The sequence below is a fragment of the Carcharodon carcharias genome, chromosome 3 (assembly GCF_017639515.1).
Source record: "Carcharodon carcharias isolate sCarCar2 chromosome 3, sCarCar2.pri, whole genome shotgun sequence".
NCBI lineage: Eukaryota > Metazoa > Chordata > Chondrichthyes > Lamniformes > Lamnidae > Carcharodon > Carcharodon carcharias.
In genome coordinates, this window is record NC_054469.1 from 60933972 (window position 1) to 60952725 (window position 18754).

The 18754-nt window shown below is 39.5% G+C and overlaps 1 protein-coding gene across 1 annotated transcript in view; it reads left to right on the top strand.

Annotated features, from left to right (window-relative positions):
- dnajc1 (DnaJ (Hsp40) homolog, subfamily C, member 1) overlaps positions 1–18754 on the top strand; it is a 329426-nt gene that overhangs the window by 202146 nt on the left and 108526 nt on the right. The window contains exons 7-8 of the mRNA XM_041183360.1: positions 2353–2443; positions 4160–4329. Coding sequence (XP_041039294.1) covers positions 2353–2443; positions 4160–4329 — 261 coding nt within the window. The remainder of the gene's footprint in view (positions 1–2352; positions 2444–4159; positions 4330–18754) is intronic.

Consider the following 18754-nt stretch of genomic DNA (forward strand, 5'->3'; position numbering starts at 1 on the left):
GGAATATGCCAGACCATGAAGTTACAGATTGTGACTGAGTACAATTCTGCTGCTGATGGCCCACAGCGCCTGATGGATGCCCAGTTTTGAGTTGCGAGAGCTGTTCTTATTCAGCACAGTTGCAGTGCTGCACAACATTATGGAGTGTATCCTCAGTTTGAGGATGGGACTTCACCTCCACAAGGACTGTGTGGTGGACAGATGCATCTCTGGCAGACAGGTTGATGAGGATTAGGTCAACTACGTTTTCCCCTCTTGTTGGTCCCCTCACCACTTGCTGCAGACCCAGTCTCGCAGCTATATCCTTTAGGGCTCAGCCAGTAGTGGTGCTACCGTTACTATATTTAATTTTTCTATTTAACCTTTGATGATGGGTCCTCTCTTGGAATTTTTCTTTCTCATTGGAATGCATCTATTCTACGTATTCTGAACTATCTCCTTAAATGACCCCTACGGCATCTCTATTGACCTATCCTTTAACCCAGTTCACTTTAGCTAGCTATGCTTTCATGCCCTCATAATTGCCCTTCTTTAAGTTTAAAATACTAGCCTTGGACTCCCTCGAGCTGAATGTAAAATTCAGTCAGGTAGGAGGCGGTATTTGAAGATGCATTCACTGACCTTGACCATCTGTGTGAGGTGATTGAACCTCCTCTGGTGCTGCAGCTAGGTCCTCGCAGGCAGTTTACATAAGTTAACCTCTGTGGCCACCTGCTCCTATTTCCTTCTCGCCGTGCCTTAAGGGCCTCCTGGCCCCCTGCGGGGAAAAACAATGTCCCCTCCTTTCCCCTACTTATGCCTTCAGTGCCTCATCCAAAAGCCTGGAAGCCCTCTTTCTTGCCTGTCCTTCATTTGCTGTGCATTTCCTTCCAGCGACAGTTGCAGCAGCTTCTGTCGCATGAGTGTGGTTCTCTTTTAAGATGTTCAGGTTCCCTTTAAGAGATTCAGCCTCCAGTTGTGCACTGTGCTAGTCGCTCATGCAATTGGGCCCCTTGCTAAACAGGCGTTCAGTCATGGTCCATTTCATGCTTTGCTGTGAGTTGATGACATTTGGATAAGCACGCTGCCCCAAACATACTCAACTATGGGGTAATCACACCTCACAAGCCCTGCAACTGATATTGGGTCTAACTTTATCCTGCCCTGTAGTCTAGATATCACTGATTTACATGTGGTTTGCTTTTTCACTAATAGTTATTTGTAATTTCTTTTTAGAATAAGAAGTTGTACTAGACTCTGCATAAGTTTAAGACACTACCCCACTCTTAACTAATGATTGCATTAAAATTTACTTGTGCATGTCTGTTTTCTTTGGTATGCAGTTCCTTTAAATTTTTTTGCATGGCTGTGCATATGTTTTTCATGGCAGAACCAGATCTGCAAGATCCCTTTCAGGTTGTTGCACGACAAAGCTGCTTAGCAGCAGCATTGCTCTGGACCAGCAAGATCAGCTGTTCTAACATCTGATTGTGTTGGTAGGAACTTGGGCTGTCTGTGCTCTCTTAAGAACCAACTTTGCAGTTGAAGTGCTGGTATTTCTTTGAAATAAGAGTCAGGTTGCGTTCCATTTGAGTGCAGAGTTGGATCTGTTTGGCTCAGCCCAACAGCAGAATCAGGTTATGAATATTGGTTTATTATGTTTCAGTCAAATTTTGTATGCATAATTATTACTATTATTGTTACTAAGAATGTTGCTGATCAATCATCACAGAGAACAGCTTTCCATTTTTCACTCTCCAGGTACAGTAATAATTTGCATAGTGTGCAGTACTTGCAGAAACAATAGTTGGAAATCGGCAACTAATTTTGAAATGAGGTGGTCACCTTTGGAGCATGCCAATAGTGGCATTGCACATATGCAGGTTTAGAACTTCACTGTTTGCACAAAGGAATGTTTTCACTTGATTCACTAAAATGGTTTCTTTTACGTTAACTTTTCTGTTATCTATTTTCCTTACGTTGATTTTTATTCACAGTAATAAAATTGAGAGCTATTCCTTAATTTGTAATCACAACATTGAATTGGAAAAAACCTTGTGGGAATTGTGCATATGTTTTTATGTAAATACAAGAAATTGTTTATGGAGCTGAAGGGTTTACATTTTGTTCTTTAAAAAAACCTGCCGAAAGCGTTAGCCTTTGCTGATAATGACATCATTACGAAATTTGTGGTCCTAATCAGCTACCGTAGACTGCCATTCATTTTGTTTTTATGCATGTAGATATTATAATTGGTTGTGTTGGGAAAATTTATATCCTTAAAAATATGACAGCTCATAATTGTGCACTGATTTGAATTACTTTGTTTAAATTTATTTCCATGTTTCTAACTATGTGCATGTTTTGTTGCAGGATGTTATGGATTTTTATCTGGAATGGAAAGAAATGAAAGTGAAGGAAAAAGAAGAAGCAGAAACTCAGGCTCAGTTTGAAGCTGTGCAGAGTAAGAAACATCTGTGGTGTGTAAATAGTGTGTTGTTTTTGTCACTGGAGTGAGACTAGTTAACAGATAATGAACAGCTATCATAAAATACTTTACCCTTCTTCTCAACAGAATTGTATATTACCATAGTCCATAGGCTGAGTGATGACATTCATCTATTACATATTGTCATCAAGAGTCACTAGCAAAATATTTCAGGAGGCTCATTACAATGTCTGAGAGACAAAAGCTTACTGTATAAAGCTATACATTATAGCAAGCTCAGCTTTAGACTTGTATAAAATTGTCTCTGCATGGTTTGCTAAATAGAACAAAGACGACTTAGCATTTTCCAACACCCCTTTCTTCAATATTCATTCTGAAACCATCTTCAAAATTAAAATTTTGGGTAACTCCACAGCATTTTGAATAATCCAGTGTTGTGTTTCGAGAATCATGTCTTCTCATTAACATGTTTGAAAATCATAGCCTTAAAGTTTTGAGCATGTTAGAATCTGAATATTGTCAACCTGTTAATATAAGAGAATGTTAAAATGTTTGTTCGAGTCTGTAAAATGGGACCTGAGTATTTCCTTTCTCCGGGTTAACTGAGATGTTAAAAGCCATTTTATTTCAAGCAGCATAACGTTGTGAATGCTGTTGTAAGAAGAATTAGGGTCAGCAACCATTTATCTGAAATAGGCGTACTTACCATTGTGCCTTGTTTTTGAAGTAACTTTAGTGTATATCAGTTCTTGTTCTGAATTGCTATTAGTTAATGTACTGTATAGCATTGGAATTAATGGGATCAGCTTTCTGAATGTATTCATCTGAACAGGAAAATTTCATGAACTGTTTGGATTACCAGCATCTCCACAGTAAACAGTAAGCTAATGGTTGTGTCTCAAGAATAAGAAATTATGATTGCTTTAATGCTGATTATCCCAAACAAAAACCACACATGGAAAAAAAGATTTGCTAACATGTCCATGATGTCCTAAACTGCACAGAAGGATGTTGTGTATCTCATAGCTGTTGGTTGTGTTCTTAATATGGTAAATCATAGTTTGGAAGCACAGTTAATGATAACATTAACATCTTTTTGAGAGGGTAAATGCAAATCATGCAGATTGGCATGGAGCTATTTTATTCTGGCTGTTTTTCATGACCTAATTGCTAATCTGCCTGCATGTCTATCTGCTTTACAACGGAGATTGTGCAGTGTCCTCTAGGGACAGAAGTGGTATGGTAGTGGGGAATTCGATGCAATTTGCAAATTGAGAGAATGCAACATGGGGTCTCATTAAAGCAATGTGTTGCAGCAGAAGACAAGAGGTGTGAATAGATAATCTGCTGAAGCTAAATATTACCCTACTGGGTGCATCTTTGCACAGACATAGTGAGCTATGATGTTATGTCTGCACCTTTCTGAGATTTGTTGGCAGTTTTCCATTTCTTTGTTGTGAGCAAATTTAAAAACAAGAAAAGCCTCTTTCCTTTACAACAATTCACAGCTTGCTTAATATCATTATAGCATTTGAAATAATTGATGTTGTCTTTTATTTCTAATTTACATTTATGAATCACTGAAGGTAACAATTACCTAATGGTATTGTTTTACACCCATTTAGATATGTATTGTAGGTGTTAACAGATTTGTCAGTTTTTAAAAATGCAAAAAGATTTTTTATTGATCTTTCAACAGTTTAAGCTGAAAAGACATTTTGTACCTTGCAGAAGAAAAAAGGCCCAAGGTAAAGAAACCAAAATCTGAGTTTCCAGTGTACACGGCCCCTACCTCTGGAAGTATCGCATATGTACCATTACACGAAGAAGCTTCAACTATTGAGGACATTGAGGAGCAGGTGACTGACTGGCTGGAAGACAGGCCAAGAGGGTCAAGAAAGGTAAGTCACAGAAACAAATATATTAAAAATGTAGTACTTTTAATAACGTTACTTTTATGACATACCAAGGCACAGCAAAAGTGGAATGTGCTGTAGAGAAGTATCTTGTTTTAAAAGTAATGTATGTTGAGGAAATTTAGCGCAATCTCATAGTTAGCTGCAATAAAAATGCTGCAGCCCAATGAGCTCGCTGCGGTATTATGATTTTTCACCCGTAATTTATCAAGACATTTTAATTCTTATTTAAACAGAATTTGTCATACTTATGATTTTGTCACTAATGTATAATCATAGCCTTAAAGGTGATCTGAATACTGTCAGCCTGCAAATATAAGAGAATGTTAAAATGTTTGTTCGAGTCTGTAAAATGGGATCTGAGTATTTCTATTTTCCGGGTTAACTGAGATGTTAAAAGTTGTTTTATTTCAAGCAGCATCACTTTGTGAATGCTACTGTAAGAAGCATTACAGTCAGCAGCCATTTATCTAAAATAGGTGTACTTACCAACATGCTTTGTTTTTGAAATAACTTAGCATAAAAGCAATATACATTTGTAATTTACTGATAAACCATAATAAAAATGAATTGCGCAAAAAGTGAATCTACAAGTATTCAAAGTGTGTAGTTAGAGATTAAAGATATTTATTTGTGAGAACCCAAACATGATTGTATAGTATTTTGTCATTTAAGGATATATTCATGCACCATTTTTAATTTTGGGGCAATTGTATGCTAAAGACATTGTACAAATGCGGCTAATATCAGGATTGAATCCCTATGCAAACCCAAAAGTCGAACCCAATTGCTGACTGCAGCATGAATGTGCTCCCCTGGGATTTAGATCTCAAAAGGTCTAAGTTGAGAAGCAGTAGGGAATAGAAAATTTTAATTTTACCTCAAAATTAATTCTGAATTAGTTGTAGAAACTGGTGATACTGTTAGACATTTTAACCTAACTGCACATGTCATAATATTCTGATATCATGTATGCCAGTATGGATTGTCCTTTCAAACCTGAAACAAACTCCAGAGCACTTCACCAAGAATTCAATTCCTGATATATGGATGCAGGTTAAACATTTCATTGATACATTTTAATTGAACTTTGTTATTCTGATGAATGTTATATTGCTTGGTGGGTTTGAATATGTTTTTTTAATGAAAGGCTTCAAAGCAAAAACTACTTTGTTAACTTTGCTTGGTACCCATTTAGTATTTAAAATTTGCTACTTGGCAGCTGTTTTCATTGGCTTGTCAGATAAATGCTAATTTGCCATGCTGTCATTTGCTAAGATTTGCAGAATAAATTTTGGAAAAATATATGCTAGGGGTGTATTACATGGATTTAGTTATCACTTGCCACCATTTGTAATCCTGGCTAGAGCAAAAAAGGTAGCATATAAAAAAGAAGCTGTAGAGCACATATTAACGAAAGCTGAACCTTCTTCCATTCAGTTTGTTTGAAGTTTAATGAAACTGGAAGTAAAGGGTAACTGCTTTTGTTGGTATGTCTTGGTATGATAAGAGCATAAATATGTGGATGGACTTGAACACCAAGCCCTCTTTCTACCTCTTCTACCCACCACCACCAGAGTTACTTTTTTATTTTGTTTGGCAGTAGGACCTGGATTAAGCTACTCAGCTCAAACCTTTTTCGTGTCCTTAGACCAACAGCTGAGTTTGAAGAACGCAGAATTTATATCACAGGAAATTATTGCGTGCAGTAAAAAGGAATCAAATCCTGATTTGTGTCACAGGTCAGATCTCTAGAGAGCATTAAAAATGTTTTGCAAAGTGTTGGTAAATATTTTGGATCAGATTTGGACTCAATTTACATAAAACGCATTCATCCTGAGTGTAGCAAATGTTAGTGTGCACTACATAGCTCAAAAACATGATTAACAGAATCAAAAAACTGTAAATGTTGGAAGTATAAAGAAAAACATTAACATCATAAAGGACACTGTGCCCTGTAAGGGAGGGGAGATAAAGAATGAAATGATAAAGAATGATATGTTTCATACTTTGGAAGTATCACTTTGAAACTGCTGCTTTAGTGCTACAATGGTGTCGAATCCCTTTTGACCAACTTAGACACTTTGAAGAGTTTCTTTGGAAGCATTTTTCAATAAAATGTGTTTGCTTATGCCTGAAATTTATGTACAGATTTTAATTTGAAAATACAGCAGTTTGTATAACATGCCAGGAGCACTTGCAGGGAATAATAGATTATGTAGAAACCACATGATTTTGAATTATTCACCAAGTATATGCTGTAAATGAAATCATAATTGTTACTCAAGTAATAATTGCTGTTTGATGTGTGGCCTTTATTGTCTAGTGAGTCTGCATGTAAATCGTTAAGGAACATTCAAAAGAATAATAATTCAAATGTTTCTAGTTCTTGTTTTTAGAAATCTGAAAATTTTACTTTTACAAATATTACTTGGTCCCCTTCATATAGAAGGAAGTTATTACTATATTTTGAACCTGAATTCTTCACAACCGAATAAGATTTAATTTGTGTTAACGAATTTCTAGTTTCATTTAAATTCATATGAAGTGCTTTTCTCCATTGCACATCCTTCACACAATGTTGGTTAATAGCCTAGAATAATAGCTTCTGAGGAAATCACTTACTAAGCATGCACATGAAAATGTTATCATGATACAGATAATAGGTGCTGTACATTGTATCTTGCTGCTGTGTTGTATAAAGCCCATCATCTGCAATTCTGATGTCAGAATCCTCATTGCCAGAAGTTCAGAACAGGTCTCATTCTCTTGGGTAGTTTAGATAGGGATATCAAAATTAATCTAACCTGTCTGGGGTTCCAGTTCTTTTTAAGTTTCTATTTTTAGGTTTCTCAGAGGCTAAGCTGTTTGGCACTGGGTGATGAAACTGCAAGAAATAACAGTCTCTTTCAAGACAAATTTACAAAAGAAAGAAAAGGTATCTTTCTAGACAAACTAGAAACAGCTGCAAGTAATAAATGTATCTGGTAACACCAGCTACCAATCTAATTTGGCTTGATGGCCATATAGAGAATAAATAAAATGGACAAAAGCAAACAAAACCATTAGCCTATGAGGAGGTAAAACACAAAGTGAAAGCACAGTAAGTGCACCTCGGCTCTCTGTACTCTATGCCTTTTGGCATTGACCCCTGAAAAACATTATCAGCATCAAAGCAAATTAGTTGCCTCCATGGTTTAGTAGTTCCGTAGAAACAGTTACGAAAAGTGTAATGTACTGTGTGATTATGTGACTTTTCATTCACAATTATGAGACAGTAATACAAAATGCTTATCATCAAAATATTTTACAGTGCTATGCTAAATTTGTTTCACAAAATCAACCTATGATTTCTATATAATTCAAAATAAGATAGACAAGTGTAGTAACCCCAAGAAATCCAACCACAAGAAGTATGACATTTTTGAGCAAGAGGCAACATTGGTATAGAGAAAACATTACCATTGATCTTGCTGAGGATTTGACAACTGAGTCAATCCCATGGACAATTTTATTTTCCTTGATGCAAACTTTTTTTTGACATAAATTAAAAAGGTCAGCACTGACAGTGTATAATACTTATGAAAAGCAATAGGAAGAACCAGTGCTGCATTCTGTGTAAATTAAGGGCAGATGACATTTGATCCTTCTCAGGAGGTAACTTTGTAACACGTGGCTCCCTTCAGACAAATAGCCTTCAGATCAGAGGATCTGGCATTACCCAGGACAGTACTACTAAGTGATTGCATGAATAGTCAAATCAAAAGGGAAACATCTCCTAAAGCAAGATTAGTGGGGGCCTTCCAAGCTATCCTGAAATTAATCCAACTTTGCACAAATGCAAAGTTAGGTAGGAAAGTAAGTGAAGGGGATGCAAATAGGATGCAGAGAAATATAGGTGGGTTGGGTGAGTGAACAAGAACATGGCAGATGGAATGCAGTGTAGAAAATGTGCAAGGGAAAACAACACATCACATCACCAATCTATATTTCTTGAATTATCAGTGACTTGGAACCAATGTGATCTTCCATATGTGGTGATTATGTAGGAACGTAGAACTTGCTAGACAAAAAAATCTAAAGTCATTTTAACTTAAATTACCATCCTGGTACTCATATGCTACAGCAATAATGAAATTTTTGGTTAATTATTGAAATTTAGTCTCTATCATTTAATCTACAACAGCCCCAGACATGAGGCAAGTAAAGTCTCCACTACTGGAAAGCCTTGAAAACCACAGGTCGAAACTTACCTGTTCCTCCCCAGTATGCAATTTTTTTTTTAAATTGTTCATGGGATGTGGGCTTATTGTCTACCCCTAATTGCCCTTGAGTAGGTGGGGTTGAGCTAGCATTTAGAATTGCTGCAGTCAATGTCAAGGTACACCCCAATGTCAAGGTCCATGGCGGAACCCAAACTGGGCATTAGTGAGCAGGTTATTGATGGCACTGTTGATGACCCCTTCCATTAATTTACTGATGATGGAGAGTAGATTGATGGGGCGGTAACTGGCCAGGTTGGATTTGTCCTTTTTGTGTACAGTACATAGATGGGCAATTTTCCACATAGCCAGGTAGATGCCAGTGTTGTAGCTGTACTGGAACAGCTTGGCTAGGGGCAAGTTCTGGAGCTCAAGTCTCCAGTACTATTGCCAGAATATTGTCAGGTCCCGTAGCCTTTGCAGTATCCAGTGCCTTCAGCCGTTTCTTGATATCACATGGAGTGAGTCGAATTGGCTGAAGACTGGCATCTGTGATGCTGGGGACCTCTGGAGGAGGCCGAGATGGATCATCCACTCGGCACTTCTGGCTGAAGATTGTAGCAAATGCTTCAGCCTTATCTTTTGCACTAATGTGCTAGGCCCCCCCACCAATGAGGATGTGGATATTTGTCGAGCCTCCTCCTCCAGTGAGTTGTTTAATTATCCACCATCATTCACGACTGGCTGTGGCAGGACTGCAGAGTTTTAGGCCTGATCCGTTGGTTGTGGGATCGCTTAGCCATGTCTATCACTTGATGCTTATGCTATTTGGCATGCAAGTAGTCCAGTGTTGTAACCTCACCAGGTTGGCACCTCTTTTTTTTAGGTATGCCCGGTGCTGCTCTTGGCATGCCCTCCTGTACTCTTAATTGAACCAGGAACAATCCCCTTGCTTGATAGTGATGGTAGAGTGTGTAGATATGCCAGGCCATGGGGTTACAGATTGTGGCTGAGTGCTGACATCCCACAGCACTTCATGGATGCCCAGTCTTGAGTTGCTAGATCTGTTCAAAATTTATCCCATTTAGTATGGTGGTAGTGCCACACAACATGACGGAGGGTATCCTCAACGTGAAGGTGGGACTTCGTCTCCCCAATGACTATGCCGTGGTCACTCCCATCGACACTGTCATGGACAGATAGTTGCATCTGCGGCAGGCAGGTTGGTGAGGATGTGGTCAAGTATGTTTTTCCCTCTTGTTGGTTCCTTCACCACCTGGCGCAGACCTAGTCTAGCAGCTGTGTCATTTAGGACTCGGTCAGTGGTGCTGCTACCGAGCCACTCTTGGTGCTTGACACTGAAGTCCTCCAACTAGAGTAGATTCGGTGCCCTTGTCACCCTCAGTGCTTCCTCCAAGTGGTGTTCAACTTGGAGGAACACTGATTCACCAGGGGAGGGAGGGCAGTATGTGGTAATCAGCAGGAGGTTTCCTTGCCCATGTTTGACCTGGCACCATGAGACTTCATGGGGTCTGGAGTCGATGTTGAGGACTCCTAGGGCAACTCCTTCCCGACTGTATGTCACTGTGCCACCACCTTTGCTGGGTCTGTCTTGCCAGTGGAACAGGACGTACCCAAGGATGGTGATAGTGGTGTCTGGGACATAATCTGTAAGATATGATTCCACGAGGATGAGTATGTCAGGCTGTTGCTTGACTGGTCTGTGAGACAGTTCTCTCAATTTTGGCACCAGCTCCCAGATGTTAGTAGGGAGGACTTTGCAGGGTTGACGGGGCTGAGAGTGCCGTTGTTGTTTCCGGAACCTAGGCTAATGCTGGGTGGTTCCTCCTGGTTTCATTCCTTTTTTGCGCCTTTGTAGCGGTTTGATGCAACTGAATGGCTTGCTAGAGGTGTTTAAGAGTCAACCACATTGCTGTGCATCTGGAGTCACACGTAGGCCAGATTTCTTCCCCTAAAGGATATTCGTGAACCAGATGGGTTTTCACAACCATCATCATTCGCCTTTTAATTCTAGATTTTTATTCAATTCAAATTCCACCATCTGCCTTGGCGGGATTTGAACCTGGGTCCCCAGAGCATTACCCTGGGTCTCTGGATTACTAGTCCAGCAACAATACCTCTACAGCTTCGCATCCCTTTACAGATTGTGGTGGAGCAAAATTTTGCTGATGGCCCAGAGTGCTCATAGATCCCTGACTTGGAGCTGCTAGATCTGTTTTAAATATGTCCCATTTAGAATAGAATGCATTGGAGGATCTCCTCATTGTTAAGTTGGGCCTTTTCCTCCGCAAGGACTGTGGGGTGGTGACTTCTCCCAGTGCAGCCAAGGACAGATGCACCTGCTGCAAGTAGATTGAGATTGATATCAAGTAAGTTTATGCCTCATTGGTGTTCTCACCATTTGCTGCAGGACTGGTTTGGCAGAATTTTAGCCTGCTTGGTCAGTAGTAATGAGACAGAGCGACTCTTGGTGATGGACATTGAGGCCCTCCAAAGGGGGAGATGGTGACATGGTGGTAATGTCACTGGACCAGTGGTCCAGAGGCATAGGCTAATGCTCTGGGGACATGGGTTCAAATCCCACCCTGGCAGCCAGTGGAATTTAAATTCACCTAATAAAATCTGGAATTGAAGACTAGGCTGGAATTTTCTCCTTCCGCCAGTGGTGGGGTTTGTGGCAGGTGGGGTCGGAAAATGTGATGGAGGAGTAAAAATCTGTTTCCCGACGGTAAGAAATGACAACGGGAATTTGTGGGTCCCAACTGTCCTAGCCAGATAATGGCATCTTCAAGCTGCCCTCTACTCCAACCCCACCCAGCTCACAATGCCAGCGCCTTCAGTGTGGCTAGGCCAGAAACCTGCAGTTGCTTCCCTACTAGCAGACCACATGGACTGCAGTGGGATAAGGTTCATTTAATGTATTCATGCATTCCCTGCACTGCAGCGTGCTTCTCCTCTGCACCCTTTTGCCACTGATCACCCGGATGACCTCCTCCCAGCTGCTGTGGTGAGTTAGGAGGGCATCCCCACCAACACCCCCCCCCCCCCCCCCGAAAAGTCTCCAAGGAGACATCACTGAACTGTGGGATCATGCTGTATTCTGGAGGCCATTTAGATGTCCTGAGGCCCTGGTGCGCTGAATTACTGGCTGTCTGGGTGCCTTTTAAATATGATGCCTGGACATGATGGCGGGGCACGTGACTTCCTGCTCACGCTTCCATGGGATGCAACGTAATCCTCCTGGCTGCATAATTAATAAGATGAGCAGCGCACGATTCGATGTGCTTACCCACCACAAATCACTTCAACTTCCCGCTCTCACCAACGGACTTAGGCACAGAGTGGAAAGCTCCACCCCACATCTCAGCAATAGTGACTATGAAACTATCATTAATTGTCATAAAAATCCATCTGGTTCACTAATGTCCTTTAGCAGAGGAAATCTGCTGTCCTTATCCACTCTGGCTTATATATTACTCCAGAGCAGAGCAATGTGCTTAACTTTTAAGTGCGCCCTACAATGGCCTAGCAAGCCACTCAGTTCAAGGGCAACTCGAGATGAGTAATAAATGCCTAAGCCAGTGACACCTACATCCCAGGAAAGAATCAATTTTAAAAGATGATGCACAACATGGGGAAGAATACTGTTTCATCACTTGAGGGAGGCAATAAGTGGTAATCAGGAGATTTCTTTGCCATGCTTGACCTAATGCCATGAGGTTTCTTCAGGGCTGGAGTCAATGTAGAGTTTTCCCAGGACCTCTCCCTCCCGATTGACTATGCTCCCACCTCTGGTTTGGTGATGAAGTAGTCTGGGCTGTTGGCTGTAAGATGAGTATGAGTATATCAGGCTGTTGCTTGACTCGCCTGTGGGACAACTCTCCCAATTTTGGCACAAGTCCCAAGAATGTTAGTGAGGTGGACTGAGTCAGCTGGACAGTGTGTGCCTAGGTACGTTGGTTTTACTTTTCAACTTTTCCGTAGCTGTGTCTACAACTGAGTGGCTTGCTGGGTCATTTCAGAGGACATGTAAGAGTCAGTCAAATTAGATCTGGAGTCACATGTAGGTTGAACTGGGTAAGGGTGGCAAATTTCCTTCCTTATTGGACATTAGTGAACCAGATGAATTTTTATGACAATCCGATAATGGTCACTGTTACTGAGACTATCTTTTTATTCCAGCTTTATTTAACTCCATGCTGTAATTATTTTGCGATTCTAGTTGAATTTAAATTCCTCCATCTGCTGTGGTGGGATTGAAACTCACATCTCCAGAGTATTAGAACATATCTCTGGATTACCAGTGCAGTAACATTGTCACTATGCTACCATTTTTGGGATGCAGTATGAGTAATTTGAAACATAGCATATGGTCATTTTTATGTCTCTAATAAATGATACAAAAACTACTATGTTATGTTTCAAATTATTCATTCTGTATCTCAAAATAATAGAGTCTGCTTTATAGATTTAATACTCACTCTTTGAAATATTTTTCCGCACATTACTTTTGAATTCATCTCCTTTCAATTGCAAAATGTGTTCTCTGGCTCTACTGAAAGGTGAAGCAGCATGTCATGAACTACATTATGTAGTTCCTTTTGGAATCTTGAAAACACCATTCATACCACCTCTGAACCTTTTCCAACGGAGAACATGCCTAATTTTCATAATCACTTATCCTAATCCAATCACTCATCTTAATCATTTCCTCACTCGTTCTGGTTCCTCTCACCTGTATCCTTCCAATAGCTTTAAAATCCCTCTTTGTACTGTAGTGACCAGCACTGTGTACTGTATCCTTGGTGTAGTTGGAGCAGTAATTTATTAAATGGTACGATTACCTCACTATTTTGACTTAATATTGACATTTTTAATACGTCCCACCATCTGATTTGCTGTACTCCCTTCCATGGAGCAGTGTTGCAATTGCCTCAGTCTGTCATTCTGGACTCTTGGATCTCTCATTTTCCATATACATTATGGTTTAAATAGAAAGAAAATAGTTTCTACCTGATTTTTTTTGTCCCCATGTGAAGCACTTTATATTTCTCTACATTTAAATTTCAAAATTCAATTCCCCAAGTATATTCAAATCCTCCTGCAGCTTATCTTGTTTAGTTTGATGTTTACCATCTTCACTGAATTTGTGGATATTACAAAGTTAGCTATTGTGTTTGTGACTCCTATCTGCAGATCATTTATGAAGGTATCAAACAAAAGATGTCCCTAAACTTGCCCTAATAGTAAAATTCTCTCCAGGTTGATGACAATCCTTTTACACTACCCTTTGCATTCTATTTCTCTAACTGTTAGGATCCCCATGGAAGACCAGTAACTTGAAAGACAATTCTTCAACAATCTCTGCCTTCCTAGCTCCTGATTTCAAGTCAACCCACTAATTTCTCTGCTGCAGCCTTCAAATTATCTTTTGTTAACTGTTCTAAGGTACTAAGAGACAAATCTGTTCTCTCCAAAAGGGCCTGAGTATTGGTGCCCATAATAATGATTCCCCAATGAATGCGAAAACAAACGTGAAATCTTGTTTGCTTACATTTTGGAAAATTCCAATGAACCCGTTTTGCAGCCTAATGGGAATGAGATCCCAGATGAGCCCCCAGTTTTGCTATGATTACTGGAGACCATAAGAACCAAACTTCTCTAACGACCCCAACGGAAAAACCTGATGGACAAGATTTCATTTTTGAAAACTTTTAATTGTAACAATCTAACCAAAATCATCATACATTAAAGGTAACGTGAAGGCAAATTGTATTCCGTAGAACCTACAAATTATGCTTTGAACATCCGAACAGCAAAAGTAAATCTCTCCGATTTCTCACTTAACACCCTGGTACATGGCATGTTTGACTCTATTTTAAAAAAAATACCCAGCTTCTCTGTCTGGACTTTCGCACAGCTCTTCAGAGCCTCTATATTGTCCTGACCTCTGCTAAAAATGGAACTTCTAAACCTGTTCTGATGTTTGTTTTCCCCCCAATCAGCTTCTGTTTTCCCAGCAACCTAAGGTCATTGCCCAGATCATGGCTCTGTCCTTTATGTGGTTGCTGTTACCGTAGCAACTTGAGGTCAAAAACCTGAAGTCACAGCTATTCCCAGGAACTGAAGTCTTGGTTTCTCTTTCAGTTAGGGACTGTCACAAAAAAATATCCAGGCTTTGAAACCATTCAATCACATAACCCAGTATATGTTGTGAAATATTTCCACTTACTACTACTTTCTTTGGTTTTAGCATCATCCTCAATGGAGGAAATATATCAAAATCCATACTAAAATCCAGGTACACCATATCTGCCACGAGGTTCCTTTTGTCACACATCAAATAAATTCATGAATTCAGATAGTCAAACCCTTCACTTCATGAACCCATATTGGCTATTGCTAGTAGAAGTTTTGTTGGGTTTTAAAGTCAGTGACAAGATTTCATCCATTTGAAGTTGGCAATGAGAATGATGAGCGTAGGATAAATTTCTTGATACAGTTGTGTCATTGCAGCAGAGAATATTACGTCTTTTAAGATGCCTTTGTTACTTCTGGGGTAACTACTATTCCATTGCACTCCTGGCTGGTCTCCCATATTCCACACTTTGTAAACTTGAGGTCACCCAAAACTCTGCCTGGGTCTTAACTCACACCATGTTCCATTCACGTATCAGTCCTGTGCTCGCTGACTTAAATTGGCTTTTATTCGTTAAGCAACAGCTTTATTTTAAAATTCTCATCCTTTCTTTTCAAACCCCTCCATGGCACCATCCCTCCCTATCTCTGTAATTTCCTCCATCCTTACAATCCTCCGTGACATCTGCCCTCATTTAATTCTTATCCCTTGAGCATCCACAATTTTAACTGCTCCATCATTGGTGGCTATGCCTTTGGTTGCCTAGGCCCCAAACTCTGGAATTCCCTCCCTAAACTTGTCCACCTCTCTATCTCGCTCTCCACCCTTAAGACACTCTTTAAAGCCTACCTCTTTGACCAAGATTCATGAGGACTCGAAACGTCAACTCTTTTCTTCTCCGCCGATGCTGCCAGACCTGCTGAGTTTTTCCAGGTAATTCTGTTTTTGTTTTTGACATATGACTTTATATGTCTCAGTGTCACATTTTACATTGCTCCTGTGAAGGGCCGTAAGGTGTTTTATTTTGGTAAAGATTCTATATAAGTTTAAGTTGTTTTTGAGAAGAGTAAATAAATATTTGAAGTAGGAAAAGATATAGTGCTAGGTTAGAGAGCAGGGCACTGGGTTTATTTTGTATTACTTTAATGCAACTTTAACATTATGGTCAAATGACCTCCCTTTTGAAACAAGTCTGTTATGATTCTGTAGTGTAGAGGTGATAAATATGAAGCTTGTCTAGGGCTGCAATTTACTGTGGTTTTCAGAAGAATTTTCCTGCCTGCGTCGCTATGTAGCAGAGATTTGAAATGGCATATTCAAATCCAATTTGTAATAGGTACCTGTTAACAGAGAGTGCCCATCTACATGGGAACTGAGCTGAGGACAAAAGGCAATATATAAGTTCACCTGTCACAATTAATTGGAACTAAAAAAAAATTATATTTATGCTCTTGCTAAAACATCTCAAAGCACCACATACAATGAATTATTTTGAAGAACATTGGCTCTGGATGCACACAATCACAGCAGACATTCAGGCTTCACGCAAAGTATAAATTTATCCATGTTTGATACAAAATGTTTTTTAAATTTAATTTTCTTTTGAACGGTGAGAAGCTGGAAAATGTTTGCAGATAGAGGGACCTGGATGTCCTTGTACGTGTATCACAGAAAATGAATATGTGGGCACAGAAATCAGAAGATAATTAATAAGATAAATGATAAATGTTAGCTTTTGCTACAATGGGATTGGAGTATAAGAGTGAAGATGTTTTACAACAATCATACGGGGCATTAATGTGGCCACACTTACAGTACTGTATACTGCTTCGGTCTCCTTATCCAAGGAAGGACATATTTTCCCTAGAGGGGCTGTAACAGACGTTCCTGGGATGAAAGGAGGACAACTGCCACAACTGTTTTGCAATTTGTATAAATTCCGAGGTGCATGCCTTGAATTTAGTAGTAATAAGACCATTGAGCTCTTATAGGTTTCTTACAAGACTAAATTAAACCTTTATTAATAGAAGAAATTATTTTAAGTATACACGTAGATCTACAAATTACTACTATGATAATTTCTAAATCCCCTAGTTAATCTAACTCCCAGTTACTCTTTCATTAAGGCAACAGTAAGACACACAGATTTTACAATACCCAGGCAAAGAAACACGATACCCTGAATAATCCAGTTCAAAGTGAATTTTCTTAACTTCAATTCTTTGTCGACAGCAGCTTGAGGGTAGATGCTAGAGGTATTTTCACACTTGTTTTAGATCATAGAATGCCTTCCCTTGCACACAGCCTTCCTTCCTTTGTCCATATTTTTCCCTTTGAATGCAAATTCCCATTGTTTCACTATATTTTTGGACTTTACCTTTCTGATAGTAAAAATCTCTCATAGTACCAATTTTACCAGTAATCTTTGGGAAAAATAAACACACTGTTTCTTAACTTTTCCTGGCTAGGCATAATATTTCACCCCCTCTCTTTGAATTCAAGCTAGTATGATTTGTTTAAAAATACAAATATTCCCTTTACTTCTTACATTCGTAAAATTCTCCCATGTTTACCTACTTAATATTTCAAACCTATCTTATCTTCCAATACATCAAAGCCTTCAGATTAGCTGCCTTTAATTCAATTAAGACACACACGCACACGTACAGATCCAAGTTCGGGTTTCTAATTTCTGCTGCCAGGTACTACGGTGTAAATATTTAGACCAATATTGAACAATAAATAGCTTTATAATGTAGAAAAGATTTGCAATCCTTTCCCAGCATTGAAATATCTCTGCCTTGTGCATCACCACGAACTTAAGGAGAGTGGAAATCTTCAAGAATGCGCCATTGAAATAAGCAAGGAATTCAAACTTTTGTAAAAGTAAAACACTGTGGATGCTGGAAATCTGAAATAAAAACAGAAAATACTGGAAAAACTCAGGTCTGGCAGCATCTGTGGAGAGAGAGAAACAGAGTTAACATTTTGAGTCCATTTGACTCTTCAGAGCTAAAGAGAAGTAGTGATGTGATGGGTTTTATACTGTTTAAGAGGTGGTGGAGCAAAATAGAAGGTCAGGGATAGGTGGGAACTCAGGAGAGATCGAAAAAAGGAGTGTTAATGATAGTGCTAAAGATTAAAGAAGGTGCTGATAGTGATAAAATGGTAAGATAGCAGAATGTGTTAATAGCAGAACAAGGGTCAGCGCTCTGTGAAAGCACAACCACAAGAAAAAGCATGCAAAAAAGAAAATGATTAATAAATAAAATTTTAAAAGTTTAAACTTTTGCGCTTGCAAAGTGTTCCTTGGTGACTCATGTATTTGTTTGCTTCAGTTGGTAGCACTGTTGCCCATGAATTAGAAGCTCATGGGTTCAATTCCCACTCCCAAAACAATACCCACCCTTGACATCCCCAGACTACTGCAGCTCTCTTCAAGCACCCTTTCCCTTTAAAGGTCTTGAATGTATTGTTGCTTCCCAAAGTGTGTGTGTGTGTGTGTGTGTGTGTGTGTGTGTGTGTGTGTGTGTGTGTGTGTGTGTGTGTGTGTGTGTGTGTGTGTGTGTGTGTGTGTGTGTGTGTGTGTGTGTGTGTGTGTGTGTGTGTGTGTGTGTGTGTGTGGGGGGGGGGGGGGGGGGGGGGGGGGGGGGGGGGTGCATGCGACTTTAAACCTTAAAGGTAACAACATTTTTTATGTGGACAAAGACAGAAATAATTTCATCATGCATTTTGTAGACCTGGCAATCATATTCAGTCTTTTTACAATAATATTTAGTGACGATAAAAGGGCTATTTAAAAAAAAAAATCTGGAGAAATGGTAGGGATTTGGGGCACCAGCGAAGTTTCTGACTGGTACTGGAAGGGAATTTGCCAATGACAAGTTTGGAGACATGTGAAAACATGAACATCATGGTGATGAATAGCACTTAGCAATCGCTTTGTCTGTTCTAGTGTCATTTTTCTGTGATGACCTGGTACAATTAACCTGGATGAGAGTAACTCTGTCTAAATAGAATAAATTGAATTAGTTATTCCAGATTAATA